This window comes from Podarcis erhardii (assembly GCF_964252035.2).
Source record: "Podarcis erhardii genome assembly, chromosome: Z".
NCBI classification, from domain to species: domain Eukaryota; kingdom Metazoa; phylum Chordata; class Lepidosauria; order Squamata; family Lacertidae; genus Podarcis; species Podarcis erhardii.
The window spans coordinates 49,359,607-49,384,782 of record NC_138504.1 but is presented as its reverse complement, the minus strand read 5'-3'; the positions used below and the strand labels follow the sequence as shown (position 1 = coordinate 49,384,782).

The 25,176-nt window shown below is 45.7% G+C and overlaps 1 protein-coding gene across 1 annotated transcript in view; it reads left to right on the top strand.

The window, feature by feature from the left end:
• The first annotated feature begins 6,276 nt into the window (after window positions 1–6,276).
• TTLL11 (tubulin tyrosine ligase like 11) overlaps window positions 6,277–25,176 on the top strand; it is a 76,772-nt gene continuing 57,872 nt past the window's right edge. Inside the window, exon 1 of the mRNA XM_081847651.1 lies at window positions 6,277–6,783. Coding sequence (XP_081703777.1) covers window positions 6,373–6,783 — 411 coding nt within the window. The 5' untranslated portion in view covers window positions 6,277–6,372. The remainder of the gene's footprint in view (window positions 6,784–25,176) is intronic.

The following is a 25,176-nucleotide window of genomic DNA, read 5'->3' as shown; positions in this document are numbered from 1 at the left end:
TGGCAATACATTCATTTTTATAGCTGTGATTCGACCCGATAAGGAAAGTTTCAATCTTGACCAAATTTCTAAATCCTTTTTAATTTCTGACCAACATTTTTCATAATTGTCTTTAAATAAATTCAAATTTTTAGCAGTCAAGTTAACCCCTAGGTACTTCACTTTTTTAACCACATTTAACTCAGTCTCTTTCTGAAACCTTTCTGATTCCGAAGCTGTCAGATTTTTTACCAAAACCTTAGTTTTTTGCTTATTCAGTTTGAATCCCGCCACCCGACCAAACTCATATATCAGTTCCAAAACTCTTTTCGTACTAGATTCTGGCTCCTGTAATGTAATTACCAAGTCATCTGCAAAAGCTTTCAATTTATACTGTTTCACTCCGACCTGTATTCCTTGCACCAACCGGTCCTCCCTAATCATGTTCAAAAGCACCTCTAGGACTGAAATAACAGAGGCCGGGGGCTTAATAACTTAAGAGGCCGGGGGCCAGCGCTGTCCGGAGACACTTCCGGGTCACGTGGCCAGCGTGACGAAGCTGAAAAGATGGTAATATGGAAAAACTAGTTACGTAATAACAGGTGTATTGATCTTGGGCTAACTGGTAGATGAGAAAGGTGAATTTTATACGCGCGATGCTCTAAGAGAAAAATACCATCCGTCAGAAGTGGCCCAATGGCAATACTTGCAGCTACAACACCTTTTAGTAACTTTGTTTGGCCTGGTGACCTTTACAGCGTTTGAGACACTTGAGATTTTGGACCAATTGGATAATTCATTTGAAACTAAAAAGCCAATAATTACTTTTTACAGATATTTATTATCAACAAATCAGTTTGCTATGCAGAGTTTAAGAAATGATTGGAATAAAGAATCGGAATGTTCAGTGTTACCTAGGACAGCAGGAAAATGTCTTGGTTTTGGCATCAGACAGATTGATGGAACTTAAACTAAGACTTATACAACAGAAAATACTATTGGACTGCTTACATTTGTATAAGAAAGGACTATCTAATGTATCTCATTGTTGGAGATGCAATATGGACAATGCTTCTCTGAAACATAGGCTTTTACCGTGACCCACACTTACTAAGTTTTGGGAGAAAGTTCTGGACTATATGAGCAAGATTCTATGGGGGAAAATAGGATTTTCAGAGGTAAATATGCTCTTGGACTAAGGTTACCAGATGTCCCTGTTTCCCGAGGACAGTCCCCGGATTTACAAATCAGTTCCCATATAAAAAGGGATGTGGGTGGCACTGTGGGTTAACCACAGAGCCTAGGACTTGCTGATCAGAAGGTTGGCAGTTCGAATCTCTGCGACGGGGTAAGCTCCCGTTGCTTGGTCCCTGCTCCTGCCAACCCAGCAGTTTGAAAGCACGTCAAAGTGAAAATGGATAAATAGGTAGCGCTCTGGTGGGAAGGTAAACGGCGTTTCCGTGCACTGCTCTGGTTCACCAGAAGCGGCTTAGTCATGCTGGCCACATGACCCGGAAGCTGTATGCCTGCTCCCTCAGCCAATAACGCGAGATGAGCGCCACAACCCCAGAGTTGGCCACGATTGGACCTAATGGTCAGGGGTCCCTTTAACTTTCCTTTTTACCCCATATAAAATCCTATCATTCCTATTTGAAGTTGAAAAGTGTCCCCTGATTCATTGAAAAAAATCTGGTAACCTTATCTTGGACTATACAGTATACCCATTGTATGGAAACTGACAACAGGACAGTGAAAATGGATTCCACGTGCCCTAATGGCAGCCAAGAGACTGGTATTGATGAACATGGAGAATAGAGATCCATTTCCCCTTAAGCAATATCTTGAAAACATGACAATATTGGCAACATATGAACTGACAGCTTATAGACACACTTTCTTTGGATAAATACAATGATATTTGGAATTAGTTTACACAGAGTGTATTAGATTATTAACCACTATATATGTGGATTGGTGTCAGGGGCTCAGGAGCAGAGGCACAGGGGAGAGAGGAAACGGAGAGCGAAGGGGAAGAATCTGAGGGCAGCGTAGGGGAGTATGACAGTGGCCCGAGAGATTCCATGAGTTTCTCCAGCGATTCAGAAGATTCCCAGAGGGGGGCGCCGATGGCCAGGGCAAGGGGGGTCCCAGGGGGGACGCACCAGAAGCAAGGGGCCAGCGGGGACTCCCAAAGCAGCAGCGGGAGATCAGGACCAGTTCCCCCACCAGAGCGTAGTGGGGGGGAAGAGTCCCATGCATCAGGGCCAGCGTCTCCCCCAGTAGGGAGAGAAGATGAGTCAGGGCTGACCACGCCTCTATCGGAGAGTGAGGGAACGGAGGGGAAGTCAGGTCCAGCTAGCCCCCCCGAAGAGGGAAGCAGTGACAGGAGCAGTGTAACGGTCAGGAGAAAGGTTGCCGGCTGGGCGCGCGCGCCAAGTTCAAATGTACAGGCGCGCGGGACGGCAGAAAACCCGGATTGGGAACCAGGTCCTAAAGCCCGCCGGAGGCAGGGGGAAGACTCAGGGGACTCAGCGTCAGAAGAGTCTAGAAAGGGCAAGACCCCAGCGGACAGGCGGACCCAGAGGAGGAAAGAGCAAAGGAAGAGGTGGAGCAAGGCTAGAGTCTTAAACTGGTGTCTGGGGGGAGGAGATTCAGACGGAGCTTCAGCGGTCTAGAGTTTGAGACGTAGAGCTGCGCGCCGCGTCTTTGAAATCGAAACTGAACTTCAATAAAGACTTTTGTGTATAACAAGAACTGGCGTTGGTCCTTTGTGAGCTGGGACCTCGGGCAGCTCTGACAATTGGGATAATAAGAATATTAATGTATGGCAATGTAGCAATATTTCTCACCCACTCTATCATTTTATAAATGATTCCCGCCCCCAATAAAATCTGCTGCTCCTGTTCATCCTGCTGCCGAAGGCAACTGCCCCACTTTGCCCCATGATCAAAATCTTAGACTGATCAAAAACATTCAGTATCATTAATAGGCATCAAGGTTTGGGCCACCAGCCTGTGTGAAATACCTGAAGAACTGTATCTGAAGAAGTGTGCATGCACACGAAAACTCATACCAATAACTAACTAAGTTGGTCTCTAAGGTGCTACTGGAAGGAATTTTTTAATTTAATTTTATTTATTTTGTAACTGTGAACTACCTGTATCAGGAGGACTCATGGTGTCTTTGCTGCCCACTTTACCATTTCAAGTTTTGCCAGCTCAACATGGTCCTAGGCAGAGGATGGGCTCCAGCACCTTTGCTTCTGGTTCAGAACACCCTTGAGAATTATTCAAAGCAGGGGGAGCAGGGAGGCTTATCCACCCCCCTCCCCCGCCGCCGCCTGCACTTTGGCAACAGCTGCAGTGCCACCTGCTGGCCACGCTGGGTCATTTCCTTTCTTTATTAGGAAGACTACAGTTGGGAGAGTAAAAATCCATTTGTGGATGCACCCTGTACATGAATCATTACATGACCATCCCACCCTTCCTCAAAGGAGTCCAAGGCAGAGTGCACACACCCCTTTAACCCTCCTAACAACCCTTGGAATAGGTTAGGCTCACAGGTAGTGATGGAGTCCTGTAAAGAGCTTTATGGGCAAGTGAACCAGGGTCTTCCTAGATTGGCCATCTAGAAGAAGAGAAGAGTTTGGATTTGATATCCCGCTTTATCACTACCCTAAGGAGTCTCAAAGCTGTTAACATACTCCTTTCCCTTCCTCCCCCACAACAAACACTCTGTGAGGTGAGTGGGGCTGAGAGACTTCAGAGAAGTGTGACTGGCCCAAGGTCACCCACCAGCTGCAGGTGGAGGAGCGGAGACGCGAACCCGGTTCACCAGATTACAAGTGTAAGCATAATGTAAGCATTTTATTCAGCATAGTTCAGGAACAGAGGAAAACATGTCTGCTTCCCTTCGTCTCCAGCAAAACAGCAGTAACACAAATGCTATACACAAACGCAAGTTCCCAGCAGACTGTGCTGGAAGTAAACAGGCATGTGACACACAACAGTCATGCCTGCACCCTTTTAAGGTGGAACAGAACTAACAGTTTGCCTTCTCTTTTGCTCAGCTGAATAAAAAAAGGTTTATTAGCTCTCCCCTGTTTTTGGCTCTTACTGGTTTTATGCGTCAAAGACAGCTCAGGTCCAAATAGCGGACCCAACAGTACCTTTTCATCCAGACTTGGGACATTTCCTTGTGACATCAGTCTGAGACATTTGTCGCCCTCCCCTGGGATTGTGACACAGACACAGCTCTGCCCATGGTCATTGGTGGTCAGGGTCTGCCCTTGCGATGCCCACCCAATCAGAAGGCCACACAGAGCCAGCAGGGCAAGGAACTTAAGATGCCCGCCTCACACAGGAAAGGGGGGTGAATGGGAGTTGGAGGGCCAAATAGGAGGAAAGAAGGAGACCAGTCTAGGAGGAAGGAAAGGGCTGTTCCTCGGGCCCAGCCCAGTAGAGATATCTCTATATATAGTCAGCACCAGTTTCCACAGAGTCATGAGGTCGTGTGCCATGGAACAGAGGAAGCTGCCTTATGCTAGGTCAGACAATTGGCCCATCTAGCTCAATACTGGCTACCCTGGCTGGCAGCCAATGGCTCACCAGGATTTCAGGCAAATGAATTATTCCTAGGCTTGCCTGGGCATCTTAGATAAGAGACAGTTCCTGGCATCAGCCCTCTAAGAACGTACTTAAAGATGCACCAAAAATACTGATTTTGTCCAATAAAAATTATTTATTATTCTGATGAAATGGACTGTGATCGATGAAAGCTTGTACCATAATAACTTCGCAAGTTTTTAAGGAGACACAAGACTTGGTTGCTTTTGCTGAAAAGCCTAACGCAGCTAATCCCCTGGAAATTATTGTTTTATTTCTCTTCTCCCTCCCCTGGCTAAGCATACAATGGATATTGATCAGGCATGGTGGGAAGATAGATCAACAACACCAATGAACTATTTATTAATTGGATTTGGTTATCAGAAAAGGTATCTGCAGCATGACCCATAAATTTTAATTATTTTTTAGTTTAATAATTTTTATTTGGGGTGCTTAACAAGAGTCCATTTTTCTGTATACTTTTCACAGTTTGAAGGACATAGAATTATTTTTCACATTTTCATTGTCCCAGCTGAACTCAGTAGGGCTTGCTCCTGAGTAAAAAGAGGCACAGGTGTGCACTGGCCAGGCCCAGTGGCTGAATTTTAGGATTTTGCTAACACTGGATATTTGGGACACATCTGCTTGCATGTGAGGAGTCACCCACATCCACATTTATTTTAATTCTTAAATGAAATTATTTTAATTTGTGACAAGGGGAAGTCTACAGTTTGGGAAACTGCCAAAAAAACACACAAAAGAAAACGGGAGGAGGGCCTCTTGATGGAAACTGAGGCAGAAATGAAGAAGAAAAGCAGGTGTTTTGAGGAAAACGAGGAAGAATGGAGGAAGGAAAAAAGTCCCATGAGGGAAACTGAGGCAGAAAAATGAGAAAGAGGAGGAGCTAGCTAACCTGACTGGAAGAATCCACGATCAGAAAGAAGAGGAATATCAAGAAGATTGGAAGAAATTTAAAGACTATTTAGCTAAATATTGTAAAATAAGATAAGCAGAAGTCACTTGAAAGTATAAAATAGGCCTAGGATTAGAGTAAGAATGAACTGTAAAATACTATGGATTTAGATAATTATGAAAAGAAAAGAAGATAGTAAATTGAAGAAGTTAATTTGAGTAGAAAGAGGATATTGGAGAGCTGTCACAGGGTGATTCAATGAAACTCAATAAGGGGGGATTGGAGGAAGTCAGTTAACAATGAAAATTAAATTAGGTCTTAAAGTAATAGGTGTTTATATGTTTGTTTTTATTTTGTTTAGTATTGTAATTTTTTTTCTGTTATATTTGTTACAAATTTGGAAAATCAATAAAAAAAATTGGGGGGGGAGAAAAATGAGAAAGAGGAAAGAAAAAACTTGAGGGAAACTGAGGAAGAAATTAAAAAAAATATGAATGAAACTGAAGTGGAAGCAAACTTAAAGGAAGCTTAAAGCAGAGAGGGGGGAAAGGCATAGGAAAACTGAGGCAGAAAAAACACATGGGGAAACTGAGGCAGAAAGAAAAAAGTTGAATGCGCATAACTGAGGCATAAACAAATGGAAGAGGAGGTGATGGGGAACTGAGCTGACTAATAATATTTAATACAGGCAGGCGCTTTAAGGGGGAAAGGTGGAGGCTGCGCTTGAGGGCGCGGAGGCTCTTCGGTTGCGCGCACGTCGCCGCAACAAAGCCACAAAGAAGGCTCCCACGGGGAGCATGCTCAGTTTCCCCAGTGCCGGCAACGGAGGAGGAGCGAGCAGCCGAAGACGACGCCACCGCCGCCGCCAGCCTGAGGATGGAGATGCCGGTGGGAGACGCAGACGCCGCCCCCGCGCGCGAGGAGAGGAAGGCGGAGGAGGAGGAGGAGGAGGAGCAGGAGCGCAAGGGGGCGGCGGGGGGTCCGCTGCCGCCGCGGCCGGAGGGTCAGCCGGGGGGCGTGGAGGGGGCGGCGGCAGCGGCGTTTCTAAGAAGAGCCCCTGGCGCTGCGCCCTCGGCTCGGGCAGGTGCCGTGGCGCGGCTGGGCTCTGCCGGGCGCCGGGGCGCAGCGCCCAAGGAGCCGCCGCCCAGGAAGAAGAAGGGCCCCGCGGCTCCGGGGCCCCGGCCGCACCCGCGCAGGAACCCGCGACCCGTAACGGTGGACAGCTCCAAGGCGCGCACCTCGCTCCAGCCGCTCAAGCGCAGCCTCAAGCTGCTGCGTTGGAAAGAGGTAAGCGGGGAAGGGCGCGGGGAGAGGACCCAGCACCCCCATGCCTTGGCCCGGGTGGAAGGCCCCCTTCCCCATCGCAAGAGCAGCTCCGCAGCTGGAGCAAACCGCGGGTAGAACGGGACTCCAACTCCCATCATGCCCCGCCGTTGGCCTGGCTGGCGGGGGCTGATGGGAGTTGGAGTCCTGGCACAGCTGGAGGGACGCAGGTTCGCCCATCCCTGAGCCGCCGCACCTAGTAGAAGCACCGGCCTAATTTGGGGGTGGGCAGCCCGCACGTCATGGGGATCTGGAGTGGGACCCTGCTGTGCAACTCATTGCCCACAGGCACTAAGTTTGGCTCTTAGATGACTTTGGACGTATAATAATAATAATAAAAAATTTTTATTTATATCCTGCCCTCCCCAGCCGAAGCCGGGCTCAGAGCAGCTAACGACAGTAAAATACTTGGTTGGCCACTGTGAGAACAGGATGCTGGGCTCAGAGGCGGAGCTAGCTGCTCCAGCACCCAGAGCGGTGCAAGGTGGGCACCTGGGGGCAGGGCTAGCCATCCCAGGGGGGGTGCAGCGATGATGTCACCCCCTCTCAGGGGTGTCCCCCCCCCAGGTGGGTTGCATCCCGTTTACTCCTCCAGTGGCTGGGCTGCACGGGCCTGATCCTGCAGCTGGGCTCTTCATCCAAGGACCACAGGGCGGTTTGCAGTATAAAAACACGAAAACACCTACTATAATAGAAGTACCCCCACCCCACAATTTAAGAGGGCAGAGAGTATATTAAGTTTATCCCCACAGTTGCCCACTCCCCAGTTGTGTGTTTAGCTAACACTGACTTGTTTTGTTCATAATTCCATGCTATGGTTTATTAAACTATGGTTTATTTGATCTTCTGAACACTGTGCAGCGACTTTTAACTATGGTTTGTTTGTTGCCAGCCAACCAACCAGGATCTGAAACCAGAGCTGCTTGTTAAAGTACAAACCTTGGTTTGGCAAACTCATAGTGTACACCAGCCTTCACCAACAGCTGGAGGGCACTGGCTGGGCAAAGGCTGATGTCCATGCAGCTTTGATTATGCATCAGTTCCCTGATTCTGAAGACAGGATATGTTTTCTTTTGTGCAGCGGCAACACAGTCTAACTTTTCTGATGTGGTTTCTCTTCTTCCCAGTAAACAAATGAACTTTGCAAGGCTCCAGGCTCTTCCTGGAACACATCTCTCTCTGCATTTAAGGGAGCCTGGCTAAATGTTTAGAACATCAGCCCCTTGCCACATGGCCAAGGATGATGGATGCAAGCAAAAGGTCTATCTATCTCAAAACTCTGTTTGGGACACCAGCTCCCCTCAGTCCTCACCAGCATAGGAAAGTTGGGGAAGTCTAAAGTGGACACGTACCAGGACCTCCTGGTGTGTGTTGCGTTTTGCAGCTCTGCGTCAAATTTCACCTTGCTTTCCTCATAATGTCTAGATGAGCACAATGCTTTTTGTGACATCACTGCACCGTGCAATGCCTTTGACCTCACTGCTGGCAACCAATAATATGAGGCAGGAATGGACCCCAGCTAAATGGTGCCTTTCTGGTTTTCATTGTGTAGCCATTGACCAGGAGTAGAGCAGAGTCCAACCCTTGCACAGGTACCCAGGAAAAACCTGGGCTGTTTCCCCCCGCTTTTTCCTGCAAACAGAGTGGAAACAATAAAAAATTGACATTCCTCAATTTGGCTAGTACTGAAGCCATTCATCATGCTGCTAATTAGTTTTATTTATTTCTTAAGAACCTATGAAGAGCCTCTGCTGGATCAGGCCACAGGGGCCCTATGTAGCCCTGCATCTTCTTCTCACAGTGGCCAGCTAAATGCCCACTGTGGGAAACCTGCAAGCAGGATGCAAACACAAGAGCCCACCTAGGATGTTGGGGCAAGCAGAAGGGTCTTCTCCGTCCCCCTCCATGAATTTGCTCCATAGAACTCATGGTGGCACAAAAGGTTATCACGCTCCCCTTTTTATCATTGGGCGAGGAGACCGAGGCCACACACTGAGCTTCATGACTAAGTGGAGACTTTGGTTTTCTTTTTTACCATATTTTTAATTGAGTTTTCCATATCACATTTCATTTTCGTTATGTAAATCCATAACTTAAAATATTGCTCAGAAAGAGCATCAACCTCCCTCCCTCTGACTTCCGCATATCTTTAACAAATCCATCGCATTTCTATAACTACTTTTTTACCTGGTATCAATTCCCCCCCTTCCTTTGGTTTCTCCCCCCCCATAATTTTTATTAAAATTTCCACAGTTGTAACAAATATTTCAACAAACATTGCACAACCAAAGGTCAAACTAGAACAAACACACACAAAAATACATCAAAGAAAAACAACAAACAATAAAAACGAACTTAATTGTTTAAAAAACCCAACCTTATGAACATGCTAATTGACTTCCTCTAGTCCCTCCCTTCTGGGTTTTCTAGAATCTGAATGTAACAGCTTTCCAATATCATTATTAAACAGCAATATTCCAATTACAATCAAATTTATTCACTTTTCTTACTGTTCTCAATCCCATTTATTTAATTAAATCCTAATTTAGTCCTAGGCCTATTTAGTACTTTCAAGTAATTTATAATTTTTTTAATATTACAATATTTATTCAAATAGTCCTTAAATTTCCTCCAATCTTCTTGATATTCCTCTTCTCTCTGGTTGCGGATTCTTCCAGTCAGGTCGGCTAGCTCCAAAAAGTCCATCATCTTCATCTGCCAATCTTCCACTGTTAGTAGTTCTTGTGTTTTCCAATTTTTAGCTAGTAAAATTCGAGCAGCTGTTGTGGCATACAAAAATAATTTAACATCTTTCTTGGGCAATTCCAAACCTGTTATTCCAAGAAGAAAGGCCTCTGGTTTCTTAATAAATGTATATTTCAACATTTTTTTTCACTTCATTATAAATCTTCTCCCAGAAGTCTTTTACCTTGGGACAGGTCCACCACATATGAAAAAGGGTACCTTCTTTTTCTTTACATTTCCAGCAAAGATTATCACTATTGTGATAAATCTCTGCAAATTTTACAGGGGTTAAGTACCACCTATACATCATTTTCATAATATTTTCCTTTAACATTGTATATGCAGTAAACTTAACCCCTTTCTTCCATAACCTCTCCCAATCCTCCAACATTATATTATGTCCCACATCTCTTTCCCAGTCAATCATTACCGATTTAACTTGTTCATCCTTTGTATGCCACTCCAACAGCAAGTTAAACATTTTAGACATATTCTTGACTTTGGTATCTAACAACTCCATTTCCAATTTGGTTTTTTCTGTTGCAAAACCATTTCTCTTATCAATCTTATATAATTCATTAATTTGATAATATTGCAGCCAATTCACTTTATCTTTTATTTGTTCAAACGGTTTTAATTTAAAACCTTCCTGATCCTCTAACAATAAATCTGAGTAGCTCAACCATTTACTGTATTTTCCATATTTAACTTTTTGGGGGCGGGGGGGCGGGCTGTGCTTCCATTGGCGAAATCCATTTGGGTGTTTTTCTTACTAAGAGATCTTTATATCTGACTTGGTATTGACATTACAGGAGCCAGAATCTAGTATTAAAAGAGTACTGGAACTAATTCAAGAATTTGGTCAGGTAGCGGGTTTTAAGTTGAATAAGATGAAGACTAAGGTTTTAGAGAAAAACCTAACAGCGACTGAGAGAGAGAAGTTTCAGAAGGAGACAGGATTAATACTGGTCAAGAAAGTGAAATACCTAGGGGTTAACATGACTACTAAGAATGTGAACTTATTTAAGGATAATTATGAAAAATGTTGGATGGAAGTGAAAAAGGATTTAGAAATATGGTCAAACCTGAAGCTATCATTGCTAGGCCGAATTGCTGCGATAAAGATGAATGTATTGCCAAGGATGTTGTTTTTGTTTCAAACATTGCAAATTTTGGATAAAATGGAGTGTTTCAAGAAGTGGCAGAGAGATATTTTTAGATTTGTCTGGCAGGGCAAGAAGCCTTGAATAAACTTTAAGATATTAACTGATGCTAAAGAAAGAGGTGGATTTGCCCTGCCGGACTTAAAACTTTATTATGAATCAGCCGCATTTTGCTGGCTGAGAGAATGGATGCTTCTTGAGAACACTGACGTGTTGGATTTAGAAGGTTTTAACAATGTCTTTGGGTGGCATGCATATTTGTGGTATGACAAGGTCAAAGCACATAAAGTGTTTAAAAACCATATTGTCAGAAAAGCACTGTTTAATGTCTGGATAAGATATAAGGACTTGCTCGAAAATAAAACCCCAAGGTGGCTGTCACCAATGGAAGCGAAGGCTCAGAAAAAGCTCAGTATGGAGGCCAAATGGCCAAAATATTGGGAAATTTTGGAACAAGAGGGAGACAGACTAAAATTGCAGAGTTTTGAAAAATTAAAAAATAGAGTGTGAGACTGGCTTCATTATTACCAGATAATGGAGGCATATAATTTGGATAAAAAAATTGGCTCCCAGGTGGAAAAATCAAAATTGGAAACAGAATTGCTAGATCCTAAAATTAAGAACTTGTCAAGAATGTATAACTTGCTGTTGAAATGGAATACTCAGGATGAAATGGTGAAATCTGTTATGATTAAATGGGCACAAGACGTTGGACATAATATTATGATGGCTGACTGGGAACAATTATGGACCACAGGTATGAAATTCAAGGCATGTAATGCCATAAGAGAGAATATAATGAAAATGATATACAGGTGGTACATGACACCAGTCAAGCTTGCAAAAATCTATCATTTGCCCGATAATAAATGTTAGAAATGTAAAGAGACCGAAGGTACATTCTTTCACCTTTGGTGGACGTGCCCAAGGATTAAAACTTTCTGGGAGATGATCTATAATGAAATGAAAAAGGTATTGAAATATACCTTTCTGAAGAAACCACAGGCTTTTCTCCTGGGCATGGTCGGCCAATTGGTGCCAAAGAAGGATAGAACTTTCTTTATGTACGCAACAACAGCAGCAAGAATACTTATTGCAAACTACTGGAAGACACAAGATTTACCCACCCGGGAAGAATGGCAGATGAAGGTGATGGACTACATGGAACTGGCGGAAATGACTGGCAGAATCCGAGACCAGGGAGAAGAGTCGGTGGAGGAAGATTGGAAGAAATTTAAAGACTATTTACAGAAACATTGTAAAATTAATAACTGTTAGAAAGATGTTGGAATAATATTATATGATTTTAGCAGAAATGACATAAAGGATTTGGGAATAATTGACTGTTAATTGGTGAAAGGAGGAAAAGTAAAGTTACATTATATTAAGATATTAAGATAATTTACAGGATTAAAATTTTAAAAGAGGGAAAGTATTTGCTGAAATGGATAATTGACCTAGAATACAAAAAAGGGAGGTGTGAGGAGGTCAAGGAAATAAGCTAATGAAAGATAAGTAATGAGGAGACTTCTTTGTGTCTTTGTTTTTGTTTAATGGAGTTTACTTTTTTGTTTTTTTATATTGTGATGTGTTGCGTTGTTTTTGTTTAATGTGGCATTTTTTCTTTTTTTTTTCTGTAACCTTTAAAATTTTAATAAATATTATTTTTTTAAAAAAGAGATCTTTATATCTGCTCCATATACCTGGTATCAATTTTTAACATTCACGCTCTTATATGTAAATTAGCTCCTTAATTTCACATTACCAAACATTTCGTGTTAAAGCTGCAAATGTTTTCAAATGTTTACAATTTTCTTTCAAATAAAGTATAAATTTGCTCCAGTCCTTCTGAAACAGTTCATCGCGCCGATTCTGAATCTTCCCTGTCAGCTTTGCCAACTGACTGAGTGGAGACTTTAATTGCACTCCAGGATTCTGTCCCCTGGGCCATACAGGCAACGTGTTTTGGGGAGGGTCTCCTTTCCGTAGAAGAGTACAGCAAAGGGGTATTTGGTTTTGTTTTGCTTTTATTTATTTTCCCATTCTTTATGATCACACTTTCATCCAGGGATGTCAAATAACTTACAAAAAAAACCCATTTAGCCGAAAATCCTAACAATAACATGCATCAAAATCCTCCTCCTATTAGTTATACATAACAGTATATACCGTATTTTTCGCTCTATAACACGCACCCGACCATAACACGCACGCAGTTTTTAGAGGAGGAAAATCCGTAGGCATGCCACCCGTAGGCATTCCCTCCATAACACGCACAGACATTTCCCCTTACTTTCTAGGAGGAAAAAAGTGAGTGTTATGGTGCAAAAAATACGGTACTTTTGTCCCTACTCATTTATCCTAATTTCCCCCCTTCCTCCCCCCCTTTTAACCCCTCCCCCCAAAATTGTTCTCTCTTCAGATCTTTAACCATGTGCACAGATTATTCATTCTAATTTGGATGCTTGGGTTGGCTTCTGCCCATGCTATCCAATTCCTATAACTTGTCCATTTATTCACAATCTTTTGACATTTGTTTTCCCATGTATCTTCCGTCATTACCTGTTCAAATATATCAGATTGTATATATTCAAAAACATAGTCATTCCGTTTTTCCATTGTCCATTTATCCTTTTCTTTCTATCCTAATGCTATAACAAGCATACCAGCTAAGATCATAATTTTATACCAAAGGGTATAGATAAAATAAAAATGGATAAATATAAAGAATTAAGTAGGAATTTCCTATTGAAAAGGTATAGTACTGGCATATATAGTTAAAGGATTGAGTCCTAAGTGTTGGCATTTTGGTCAAGAGTTAGGGGTATATGCACATATGTGGTGGGAGTGTATTTGTGAAAAAGGAATATTGGCAAAAGATTATAAAGGTTATTTCTGATGTATTTCAGGTTAAGATAGAAGTCAATAGAGAAATGCTTATCTCAGGAATACTGGGGAATAGTAAAATAGAAAGCAAAAGAGTATTTGTCATCAGTGCTCTGGCCTTGGGTGTTTTCTGCCAGGCAGACCCTGGTCTCTATGGCTCTCTGTCCTCATTCCAGGCCCCCGGCCTGAATTGCTCTTCCTCTGCGTCCCTGCCTTCCTCCTCTTATCTGTACCTGTGTTTTTAATTATGGTTCTCATTCTAGCTGCCTTGTGGCTGGACCTCTCCAGTCTCGCTGGGCCTCAGAAGCCTGGCTGCCTTTGCTGTGTGGTCAGTAGCTGTGATTCCTCCGTTGTAGGAACATGGACTACCTAGATGGCCCTTGCGAGTCCCTCCCAACTTTGTAATTCCATGAATGTAATTCCTGCTCATGTCTTTGGCAACACACAAATCGCTGGCTGCCCCCTTGATTACCCAGGATTCCAGGAGAACGTATGCAAGTTCACTTATTTATTTCAGGGGTGGGGAATCTGCAGCTTTCCCAAGTAATATTTGGTTCCATCTCCCTGCAGCCAGCATGCCCAGTGGTCAGGCATGAGGGCTGTCGCGGCGCACAAGCCTCTGTTGGGCCACAGACTTATTTATTCTAGTTAGCTTGGCCCCGTTGTTCTAGGAAAGTGGTTTTGTTTTGTTTCTTGAGCGCTTTGGACCTGCCACCTGCAGCATTTCTGCACGAGAGGGAAATGCCTTGCACTCTATTTTCACACCTTGCCTTGCCCAAGACGGTGCCACAGTCGTGAGAAGAGCCTGGCTGCATCAGTTTCTCCCAGGGGCCACGCTGGGGGCCCCCACAGGAAGCCCCCCCTGGCAGGACATGGAGGAGGCAACGGCCTTTGCCCTCTCCAGCTGGCAAGCGGTGGGATAAAGGCCTCTGAGCAGCCAGGCTCTCAGCAGCACCCGGACCCAGAAGTCACGGGACTCCAACTCCCATCATCCCCCACGGTTGGCAGCGCTGGCTGGGGATGATGGGACTTGGAGTCCAACGGGATCTGGAAGGCCCCTCGTTCCCTGTCTCTGCTTTATAGGGAAGCAGAACGGAGAAGGACAGAGCAGAGGTGGAAGGCACCCCAGGGCTCATCTAGCCCAACCCCCAGCAGTGCAAGAATCATGGCTAAGGAATTCCCTGACAGGTAGCCATCCAACATCTGCTGGACTATAATAATAGTAATAAAAATAAATTTTATTTATACCCCACCCTCCCTGGCCAGAGCTGGGCTCAGTGCAGCTAACACCAGTAAAATTACGTAAAAACATAATAAGGGGAAAAAAGCAATTTAAAATACAAGTTAAAATGCAATTTAAAATGCAGCCTCATTTTAAAAGTAGCCAATAGATCCAGAGCATGAGGGGAGGGCAACATAAGGGTCAGACAGAGTCCAAACCAAAGGCCAGGTGGAACAGCTCTGTCTTGCAAGCCCTGCAGAAAGATTTCAAGTCAATTTAGTTATTGCATTTACCATTTCCTCCCAGGAGCTCATGGTAGTGTACATGGGTTCTCCCCCTCATAATTTTATTCCCACAACAATCCTGTGAGGTAGGTTTAGTAGGAGAGAGAGAGGGGAAGGAAGACTGGCCCAAGGTCACCCAGCTGGTTCATGGCTGAGTGTAGATTTGAACTCTGGTCTCCCATGCCCTAGTCCATTGCTCTAACCACTACACCACATGATTCTTCAGGTTCGTGTCATCCCTGACCATTGGCTGTGCTGGCTTGGGGCTTGGCGAGAGCTTGGTATTCTACAAAAGTGGAAATACTCCTTTTCCTATTTTTATAATTGTTGCCATATGCTCAGCGCTGTAGAAATTCAATATGATGGTGGTGGTGGTGATTGCTGCTGAGTGCTAGGTGTTGTGCAAACATTGAAAATGCCATAGTGAGGTTGCATGGTGTGTGTGTGTGTAGGGGGCACACAGGTGCCAAAATATCTGATGGAACACATCATGAGTTCGTACAGCCATCTGCCAGGGTTTCTTTATCTGTGGTTGAAGGGGGTTGGACTAGATGACGAGTGGGTTCCTCCCAACTCTACAATTCTATGATCCTTTGAGCAATAGCTACCAGTTGCCATGAAAGTTCTATTAGGAGCAACAGGACCTCTCTCTGTCTCTCTTTCTCTTTCTCTTTCACGAGTTCACACACATTTTGTAAAATCATGAACCATCTAAAAATGAGGGAAGTGTACCTTTTTCTTCCGAATTACTGTTTTCAGTCATTTATGAGGATTAATTTAACTTAACCTACTAACATTTCATTAATTGGGTGAGAACCCTGGTAAAAGCATCTTTTTGTCTAAGGCTGTAATCCCCTACCCTCTTCAGAATTTAAGAACGTACGACAAATGCTGCTGGATAAATAAATAATAAATAATTTTTTTATTTATACCGCGCCCTTCCCGGTTTAGAAAACCGGGCTCAGGGCGGCTAACAACAAATTTAAAACACTTAATTGATGCAACAAAAAACAGCATAAAAACATGAATAACCATAAATTCAGAATTCAAAAGTCAATTTAGGGGGGAAATTCATCCAGTAAACATTAGATGATCTCCAGGGCTAGCTGGCTAAGTTAGTCCCATTTGGGCCAGCGAGGAGACCAGGGGAGAATTAGCTGTGGGATCCCAGAGCGGGGAATCTTCATAAAAAGGGGGGGAGGGAGGGAAGGAAGGGGAATAAAAGATCAGGCTAAGTTCAAATTGAAAGCCAGGCGGAATAGCTCTGTTTTATAGGCCCTGCGGAATGGATGAGGCCAGTGATCTATTTGGTCCCTCCAGCATCCTGGGAGAGGTCAACTAGGTGCCCCACTGGGAATTCCACAAACAGGGCATGAGCACAACAGCAGCACACCCCCTGCTTACAGCATCCAGATGCCCCCCATCTCCAACAGAGAGGCTCTGTGAGTAGTAGCTACTGGTAGCCTTATCCTTCATCTGTTCAATCCCCCCGTCAGTGCCAGTACCACTTCTGGATAACTGAACTCAGCCATTCTTCATTCAGGACAGATCCAAAACACTGTCTAATGCATAAAGGTAAAGGGACCCCTGACCATTAGGTCCAGTCGTGACCGACTCTGGGGTTGCGGTGCTCATCTCGCTTTATTGGCAGAGGGAGCCGGTGTACAGCTTCCGGGTCATGTGGCCAGCAGGACTAAGCTGCTTCTGGCGAACCAGAGCAGCGCACGGAAACGCCGTTTACCTTCCCGCCGGAGCGGTACCTATTTATCTACTTGCACTTTGATGTGCTTTCGAACTGCTAAGTTGGCAGGAGCAGGGACCGAGCAACGGGAGCTCACCCCGTGGTGGGGATTCAAACCGCCGACCTTCCGATCTGCAAGCCCAAGAGGCTCTGTGGTTGAGACCACAGCGCCACCCGCGTCCCTCCTAATGCACACTCCACACCATATTACAAACTTTGCAGGTCTTAATTGGGATGTTTGCGCATTGAAAAACCAATTATTATTTTAAAACAAAATCATAAGAGGAGCCCCTAGGAAATTATTGCCTTGCAGGGAGGGGGCTGGACTAGATGATTTGTGGCAATTCACTACTGTTGCAGGGACAAAGTCTTTGTGACAGTTTTAAGGTGGATTGCCATTGCTGCTTGGGGGTTAAAAGAATTCTGGTGCCTAGTACAGTCATACCTCGAGTTACAGAAACTTCAGGTTGCGTTTTTTCGGGTTGCGGACCCGCCGAAACCCGGAAGTACCGGAACGGGTTACTTCCAAGTTTCAGTGGTCATCCATGTGCAGAAGCGCTAAATCACGCTTTGCGCATGGGCAGAAGCGGCGGATTGCAACCCGCGCATGCGCAGATGCGGCGCTGCAGGTTGCACGTGCTGCGGGTTGCGAACGTGCCTCCTGCACGGATCATGTTCGCAGCCTGAGTGTCCACTGTACTGAATTCCTCAGAGCAGGTAGAGACTCTAACCTGAACGGACTCAAATTTGTGTTTTTTAAAAAACCCCAAAACAAAATTACAGACAGAATACTTTCACCTCCTTTGGGGCAACAGTCTGTCTGTCTGTCTGTCTGTCTGTCTGTCTGTCTATCTATCTATCTATCTATCTATCTATCTATCTATCTATCTATCTACCTATTTCAGGAAAAGCCCCTGCCCCACTTTTATAGAAAAGCCATGTATTCCTCTCCACACAAATCCTGTTCTGACAACTTGAAGTGGCCCTGATCCTCAGCTCAGCTCGAACCTGTTGTAAATGGATGCTGTACAAGTAGGATTATTCACGTACTGCTGTGGAATTTGTGGGGTAGGGGTGGGATCAAGTTTCGGGATGCTGTTTTTACCAAACATTTCCCTTCAGTTTCTGATATTAATATTTGGCCAGCAAGATTCTTTTTTATATGCTTCCTAAAAAATGCCTGAAGCCATTCTTGCAAGTTTACAGTGAGTGTCGGTGGGGAGACATAGCAGTAAGAACAAGGTCAGTTAAAATTGGATTTTGTGCTAACGAGATTGGTGTGTTTGCATACTGACTTGCTGAAGTCATTTGCTGAGGTGGAAACAGAAGTCTCACCGGGAATTATGTATGCCGGTGTTAATCAGAACGGATAACACTTCTGAAAAGTCTGCTGAACAAATCCCTTTTGGAACAAGATGACACCTTCATCTGCCATGTTATTTGCATAATATCAAGGAATTAGCATAATTAGCCCAGAAAGCAGAAAATGCTTTGCCCATTAGGGTCCTGTTCTGTTGTATCTGGAGCAGGGAGCATGGGGATTTAATGATGCTGATTTTTTTTTTGGCCTGAAGGGGGAGCCCTTGACTTTCTTATGAGATACAAGCCAGACTTTGTCCTGGTCTGGAGCCAAGAATATAAAAAATAGCAATTTTGCAACATCCTGCTTGGGCCTGGACACCATTTTTAGGTTGGTTATGGATGTGCATGTTTGTTTGCATCTATTATCCCCAACCAGGTGCTCTCCATATGCTTTGGACAAGAGTTCCAAATAGCCTTGACCACTGACCATTCTGGCTGCAGCTCATAGGCGTCGGCATGACTCTGCTGGACTAGATGGGCCAGGGGCTCTTCTTGTGTTCTTAAGAAGTGATTCCACACATCTGCAATGTTGTCTCTTCTGCTTTTTGGTTTTGAAAAGCTGCATACCAGTTGCAAAATACCACAGTGGTGGCGGCGACAATGGTGATAGTAACTGAAGGCTCCTTGGGGCAGGGACCTGTCTGGGTTTTGCTTTGCCAAGGCCGCAGTGACTGAGCATGGCTGCTTGTGGTCCCATTGTGCTTGGGCTGAGAGTTTCACCTGGTTGGGGTCTTGTGCAAAAGCTTTAAGGGAGAAGGTGGGTTTGAGGGAGGGGAGGTGAAGAGGAGGTGGGTTCTGTGAATGTATCTCTGGTCGTAAGATGGCAGCAAGGAGCAAGGTGGAAGTGGCAGAGGATGTGGGAGAGACCAGGGTTCAAATCTGTACTCGGCACGAACCTCATGGGGTGTGTGACCTTGGGCCTCTCTCAGCCTAACCAACCTGCCAGAGTTGCTGTGAGATAAAATGAGGAGCAGGGAGGGCCATATAGACCACCTTGAGCTCATTGGGTAAAAAGGGGGCATATAATTATTCTGGGGGGGGTGAGGGTAGGTAAACAGGCAAGTGGGTGGGGCCCTGTGAGGCATTTCGAAGAGCTCAGGGTGGGGGTCTTGGAAGACAGGCGGAACAGCTGATGGTCGGGCTTCCTTTCTGGGTTTGCTGTTGCCATGGTTACAGCGGCATTGTTTCATCAACACAGCTGCAGCAGCTATGCAAACAGTCAGGTCCCATAACTCCCTGATTTCCTGGTGTGCGGCTGGCAGTCCCCCCCCCCCTTCCTTTGCTGTTTGTTCCTTACCTTCTCTGGAAAATAGGAGATCTGTTTCACGTTTTTTTACCTTTCACTCTCACTTCCATGACACCCTTTCCCCCCAGGGGACCCATGCGTGAAATGTGCTGCTTTAGCTTATGGGCTGTACAGGTGCGCTGGAGAATCGGGCCGTGCTGCAACCAGGGCTTGCATAAAAAGAAAAGAAAAAAAGACGTGGCTGAGAGCAAAAGTGCCAGTAACCCAAAGCTGCTTGCGGAGGAGCTAGCTTTATCTTCCTTGTTTATTTACAGTGGTACCTCTGGATGCGAACGGGATCCGTTCCGGAGCCCCATTTGCATCCTGAAGCGAACGCAACCCTCGCCTGCGCCTGCCGCGATTCGCCGCTTCTGCGCATGTGCATGGCGTCATTTTGAGCATCTGCGCATGCGCGAGTGGCAAAACCCGGAAGTACAGTGGTGCCCCACAAGACGAATGCCTCGCAAGACGGAAAATCCGCTAGATGAAAGGGTTTTCCGTTTTGGAGGTGCTTCGCAAAATGAATTTCCTATGGGCTTGCTTCGCAAGACAAAATGTCTTGCGAGTTCCTGCGGGGTTTTTTTTCCTCCCCCCCTTTTTCTAAACCGCTAAGCCGCTGATCAGCTGATCCGCTAAGCCGCTTATCAGCTGATCCGCTAAGCCGCTAATAGCGCTAATCCGCTAAGCCGCTAATGGGCTTGCTTCGCAAGACGAAAAAACTGCAAGACGAAGAGACTCAAAGAACGGATTCTTTTCGTCTTGCGAGGCACCACTGTAATGTGCTCCGTTACTTCCGGGTCGCCGCGGAGCGTAACCTGAAAACACTCAACCTGAATCACATTTTACCCGAGGTATGGCTGTATTGTATTTCTATCCTTTCACTCAAGGAACTCAAGGTGGCATATATGGTCCCCCCCCCCTTAGATTTAATCCCCGTAACACCCTTGTGAGGTAGGTTAGGCTGTGAGTGGCTCAAGGCTACACCCAGTCAGCTTCATAGCCAAGTGGGGGATTCAAACTCCGGTCTCCCAGTCGTCCGACTAACAACTGGCCCTCTTCCTTTATGATGGTCTTCACCAACCTGCTGGTGAGCTTAGTTTTATGCATATCTGTGTTTGTGGTGTATGCATGGCAGTGTGGGGTTGTCGGGGGCTCTCTCTGTGTACTCCTGCAGGGGCTCCCAAGCTCCTCCACCTCCTTTCCTCAGAACATTTGACTATTGTTGAGGGTCCTGGACAACCGCTTAACATTTTCCCTCTGCAAAGGCAGCCTTTGAGCAGGAGCTGGAAGAAAACCTTATACCTGTGCCTTTTTCCAGAATGCTGGCACAGTGGAATGACAAATTCAGCTGGTGGTTGCTACCCACCAGAACAAAAGCACCTGGAAGCAGGGCCTCTTTGTCAGCTGCCCCTGAAACACTGCAACCTTTCGTCAGAAGTATGGAAACATACCCCTTTCCTTGGGGTTCAGATGTGGCTGCAGAAACTCTTTCTCTTCCGTATTTTTTTCAGCTAGTTTTCTTGAATCTTGCTGCTTTTCTTTTTAATTTTGTTATACGTCTGCCAAGATGATTGTTATTGCTTTGAGCCTTGCAAAAAATGAATTAAAACAGAGAAGCCTACCTCCTGGCATGTGCAGAGTGCCTTTCCTTCAGCCCTGGACAATTAACCAATAACATGCTCTCGTTATGGGCCAGGGAAGAAATTGTGGCTTCCTGGCAGCCTCAGCCCACCGGTGTTAGGACTAGCCTCTGCATGCCCCCTTTGGCTTGTGAACAAACTCAAACGCTCTAAAATTTATTTGCACTGTAACGAAGTCAGGCAGGTTTCCCCTCCCTGCTCCCCCACCAAAAAGGTGTCTTTTGTATACCTTTAGCCAAGGTTCTTTTTTGCCTTTAGATTTATTTATTTATTTTGAGTGGAAAAGTGTTTTGGAGAAACAAAAACTGCTCCCTTATGGGGTACCCAAGAGCCGTTATAGAGTCCTTTGTAGATTTTCCATCGGTAGGAGAAAATAACAGAGGCCAACCAGAGAATGTTGAGAAGCAAAGCAGCTAGTAAGCCTGATCTTTATTAAAGCTGTTGCAACAAGGGCGCTCCCCTCACCCGCAGGAGAGAGAAGGAGAAGAAGAAGAAGAAGAGTTTGGATCTGATATCCCGCTTTATCACTACCCTAAGGAGTCTCAAAGCGGCTAACATTCTCCTCTCCCTTCCTCCCCCACAACAAACACTCTGTGAGGTGAGTGGGGCTGAGCGACTTCAGAGAAGTGTGACTGGCCCAAGGTCACCCAGCAGCTGCAGGTGGAGGAGCGGGGAAGCGAACCCAGTTCACCAGATTACAAGTCTATTGCTCTTAACCACTACACCACACTGGCGTCTGGAGGTCCATTCTTAACCTGAAACCATTCTTAACCTGAGGTACCACTTTGAATGGGGCTGAGCGACTTCAGAGAAGTGTGACTGGCCCAAGGTCACCCAGCAGCTGCATGTGGAGGAGCGGGGAAGCGAACCCGGTTCCCCAGATTACGAGTCCACCGCTCTTAACCACTACACCACACTGGCTCTCATGAACCATGCGCACAAGCCCTTATATAGACTTTTGAACTGCTCATCCTGGAGCCCCAAACCACCCCTCCATACATCATAAATACATCACAGAAGGGGGGTAGCCCAAGACCACCTCCAGTACATCATACATGCATCAGAAGGGACGGTCTAAAACAGAATCCTGAGTGTGTTGTTTATCTCCTGTCTGCCAGGTTACCTGGTTGGATTAACTGGGCATCCTGGCCACTCTTTTGTTATGATAACTACTGGTACTCAATTCCTGAATCCAGGCCGCAGGCTCACCCTATTCCAGGGGTCAGCAAGGCTTATCGGGCATGCCAGATCACTCCCGCAGAGATCCTCTGTGGGCTGGGCCAGTGCAGCGCAATGCCAGAAATCGCATCTGCGCATGTCTGCGGTGCTGGAAATTGCTTCTGCGCATGCCCAGACGCCGCAAAGCGCGCAGAAGCGATTTCCAGAGCCGCAGAAGAGAGTCCCTGCGCTGCGCCAGTTTAGCGCAGCGTGTGGGGACTCACTGAGCAGGTGGGCCGGTTAAACCCCTTAGGATGCCTACCCCTGCCCTATTCATATTTTATATGTGCCCTTGAGACAGGATTTGTGAGCGAAGAGACAATAGGGAGGCTCCCCATTCCCTTTGACCTTGCAGAGAAATATTTGAGGTCAATTAGGACAAGACAAATGGTTTCAGGACTTTTTCCGTGGGTCTCAGACGTGTCGTCTGTACACGCTTGCTTGTTACATTTAGGAACATTTACTTTATATATATGTAAGACCTTAAAATTCTTGTAACAAAGCAAATGAAAGGCAGCAGACAAATAAAGGGTCTGGATTTCTGCCCTCACCTTTCTTCCCCCAATGCTGCTTGGATCGGCTTATCTGCTTTGTGGTGCTCTGTCTCTGGAAGAGCCGGCGCTGTGCGGCGGATGCATTCCTTGTGCCTCTTTCAGAATTAATCAACTTGTAGCTGGGATAATCTGATTTGCTTTGCTGTAAGTGGGAGGGGGGCGTGTGGATGCTAATATAACCGACTTCCTGCTCTTGTTTTCCTGGTGCTCAGAACCTGCTCCAACTTCCTTATTTCCATAGGGTTGTATGCTATATAGATGCAAGCTCTCCCACAGCCTCCTTCCCTACAAACCCTCTTAAGTGCTGAGATTGGCAGAAGGCGCCCTCTTGGTATTCCCTCTACCCTTGCAGGCCCAGGGTGGCGATTACCCAGGAGAGGCCTACTCTGTGGTGGCCCCTAAGTGATGGCACAGAGTTGTGCTTGGCTCCTTCATTGTGCAGCCTCCGAAGGATGCTGAAGACGCAACTCTTTGCCCTGTGTTTTAATGGTGGGACCTGAGGGCAAAGAAGGGTGTGTAACAGACAAATAAAAATTAGGAGTGAAACGCTCTACCCACTCCCCACCTATCCACTCTCAGAGCTACAGTTCCCAGCGTGGTTTTAACAATCCATCCCTCTTCACAGAGAACTTTCGGAGCATAGAATTTTTCAAGAACCCACAAGCCTCTGGCAACACATAATTTATGAGGTTTTGGTTTTTATTTCAAAGCAAAAGTCACAAGTCCTGTAAAGTTTTCCATTTGGGGGCAACTGAGGTTCTGGCAGCTGCTAGCATCCCTGTCGAGAGTTCCCAAGAGCTGAAACCTTTCAGTCGATTGGTCCATAGATTTAGTAATCAAAGCTGTGGTGAAGCTGAAATAGCTTGTTTTGCGTATTTTGGTCACTTCTTGACAAACCGCTGTCCAAAATTTGAATACCTGTGGACAGTGTCACCACAGGTGGAAAAAGGTTCCTCTTTCAAATCTCTCCCCCACTTTTTTTATGGTAAGCTCATCTGTGTAGACATAATGTGAAGTTTGGCTCTTAGATTACTTTGGAAGTACCATAATAATAATAATGTTTTTTTTATTTATATCCCGCCCTCCCCAGCTGAAGCCGGGCTCAGAGCGGCTAACAACAGTAAAATAATACAGCATTCTAAAATCTATTCATTATAAAATCAGTTCATATCAAATTAATGGCAACCATTGGGCTAGAGTTCTGTGAGGATTACCAAAGGAGGGGGTCAGGCTGTGCCTTGGCCAAAGGCCTGGTGGAACAGCTCTGTCTTGCAGGCCTTGCGGAAAGGTGTCAAGTCCTGCAGGGCCCTAGTCTCTTGTGACAGAGCATTCCACCAGATCGGGGCCACAGCCAAAAAGGCCCTGGCTCTGGCTGAGGCCAGCCTAACCTCCCTGTGGCCCGGGATCTCCAAGATGTTTTTGTTTGCAGACCGTAAGGTCCTCCGTGGGACATACCAGGAGAGGCAGTCCCATAGGTACAAGGGTCCTAGGCCGTATAGGGCTTTAAAGGTTAAAACCAGCACCTTAAACCTGACCCTGTACTCCACCGGGAGCCAGTGCAGCTGGTATAGCACCGGGTGAATGTGATCTCGCAGCGAGGACCCCGTAAGGAGTCTCACTGCGGCATTCTGCACCCGCTGGAGTTTCTGGGTCAGTCTCAAGGGCAGCCCCACGTAGAGTGAGTTACAATAATCCATTCTGGAGGTGACCGTTGCATGGATCACTGTGGCCAGATCAGGGCGAGAGAGGTAAGGAGCCAACTGCTTAGAGACAATTCGTTAGAAAAGGAGAGTAGGGTTTGATGAAACCTCCTGTTCAGAGGCAGTCTACCTTTTGAGTACCAGCTGCTTGGTAGGAGATATCCTGTTGGGCCAATATCCTGCCTCTGGGCTTCTGGATGACCAGGATGGGAAATGGGTTATTGGAGTAGACGGGCTTTTAGGCTGCCTGCTTTTATCTATCATCAATAGGAGTATAGCATCTAGATCAAGGGAAGTAATAGTGCCACTGTATTCTGCTCTGGTCAGACCTCACCTGGAGTACTGTGTCCAGTTCTGGGCACCACAGTTCAAGAAGGACACTGACAAACTAGAACGTGTCCAGAGGAGGGCAACCAAAATGGTCAAAGGCCTGGAAACGATGCCTTCTGAGGAACGGCTAAGGGAGCTGGGCATGTTTAGCCTGGAGAAGAGGAGGTTAAGGGGTGATATGATAGCCATGTTCAAATATATAAAAGGATGTCACATAGAGGAGGGAG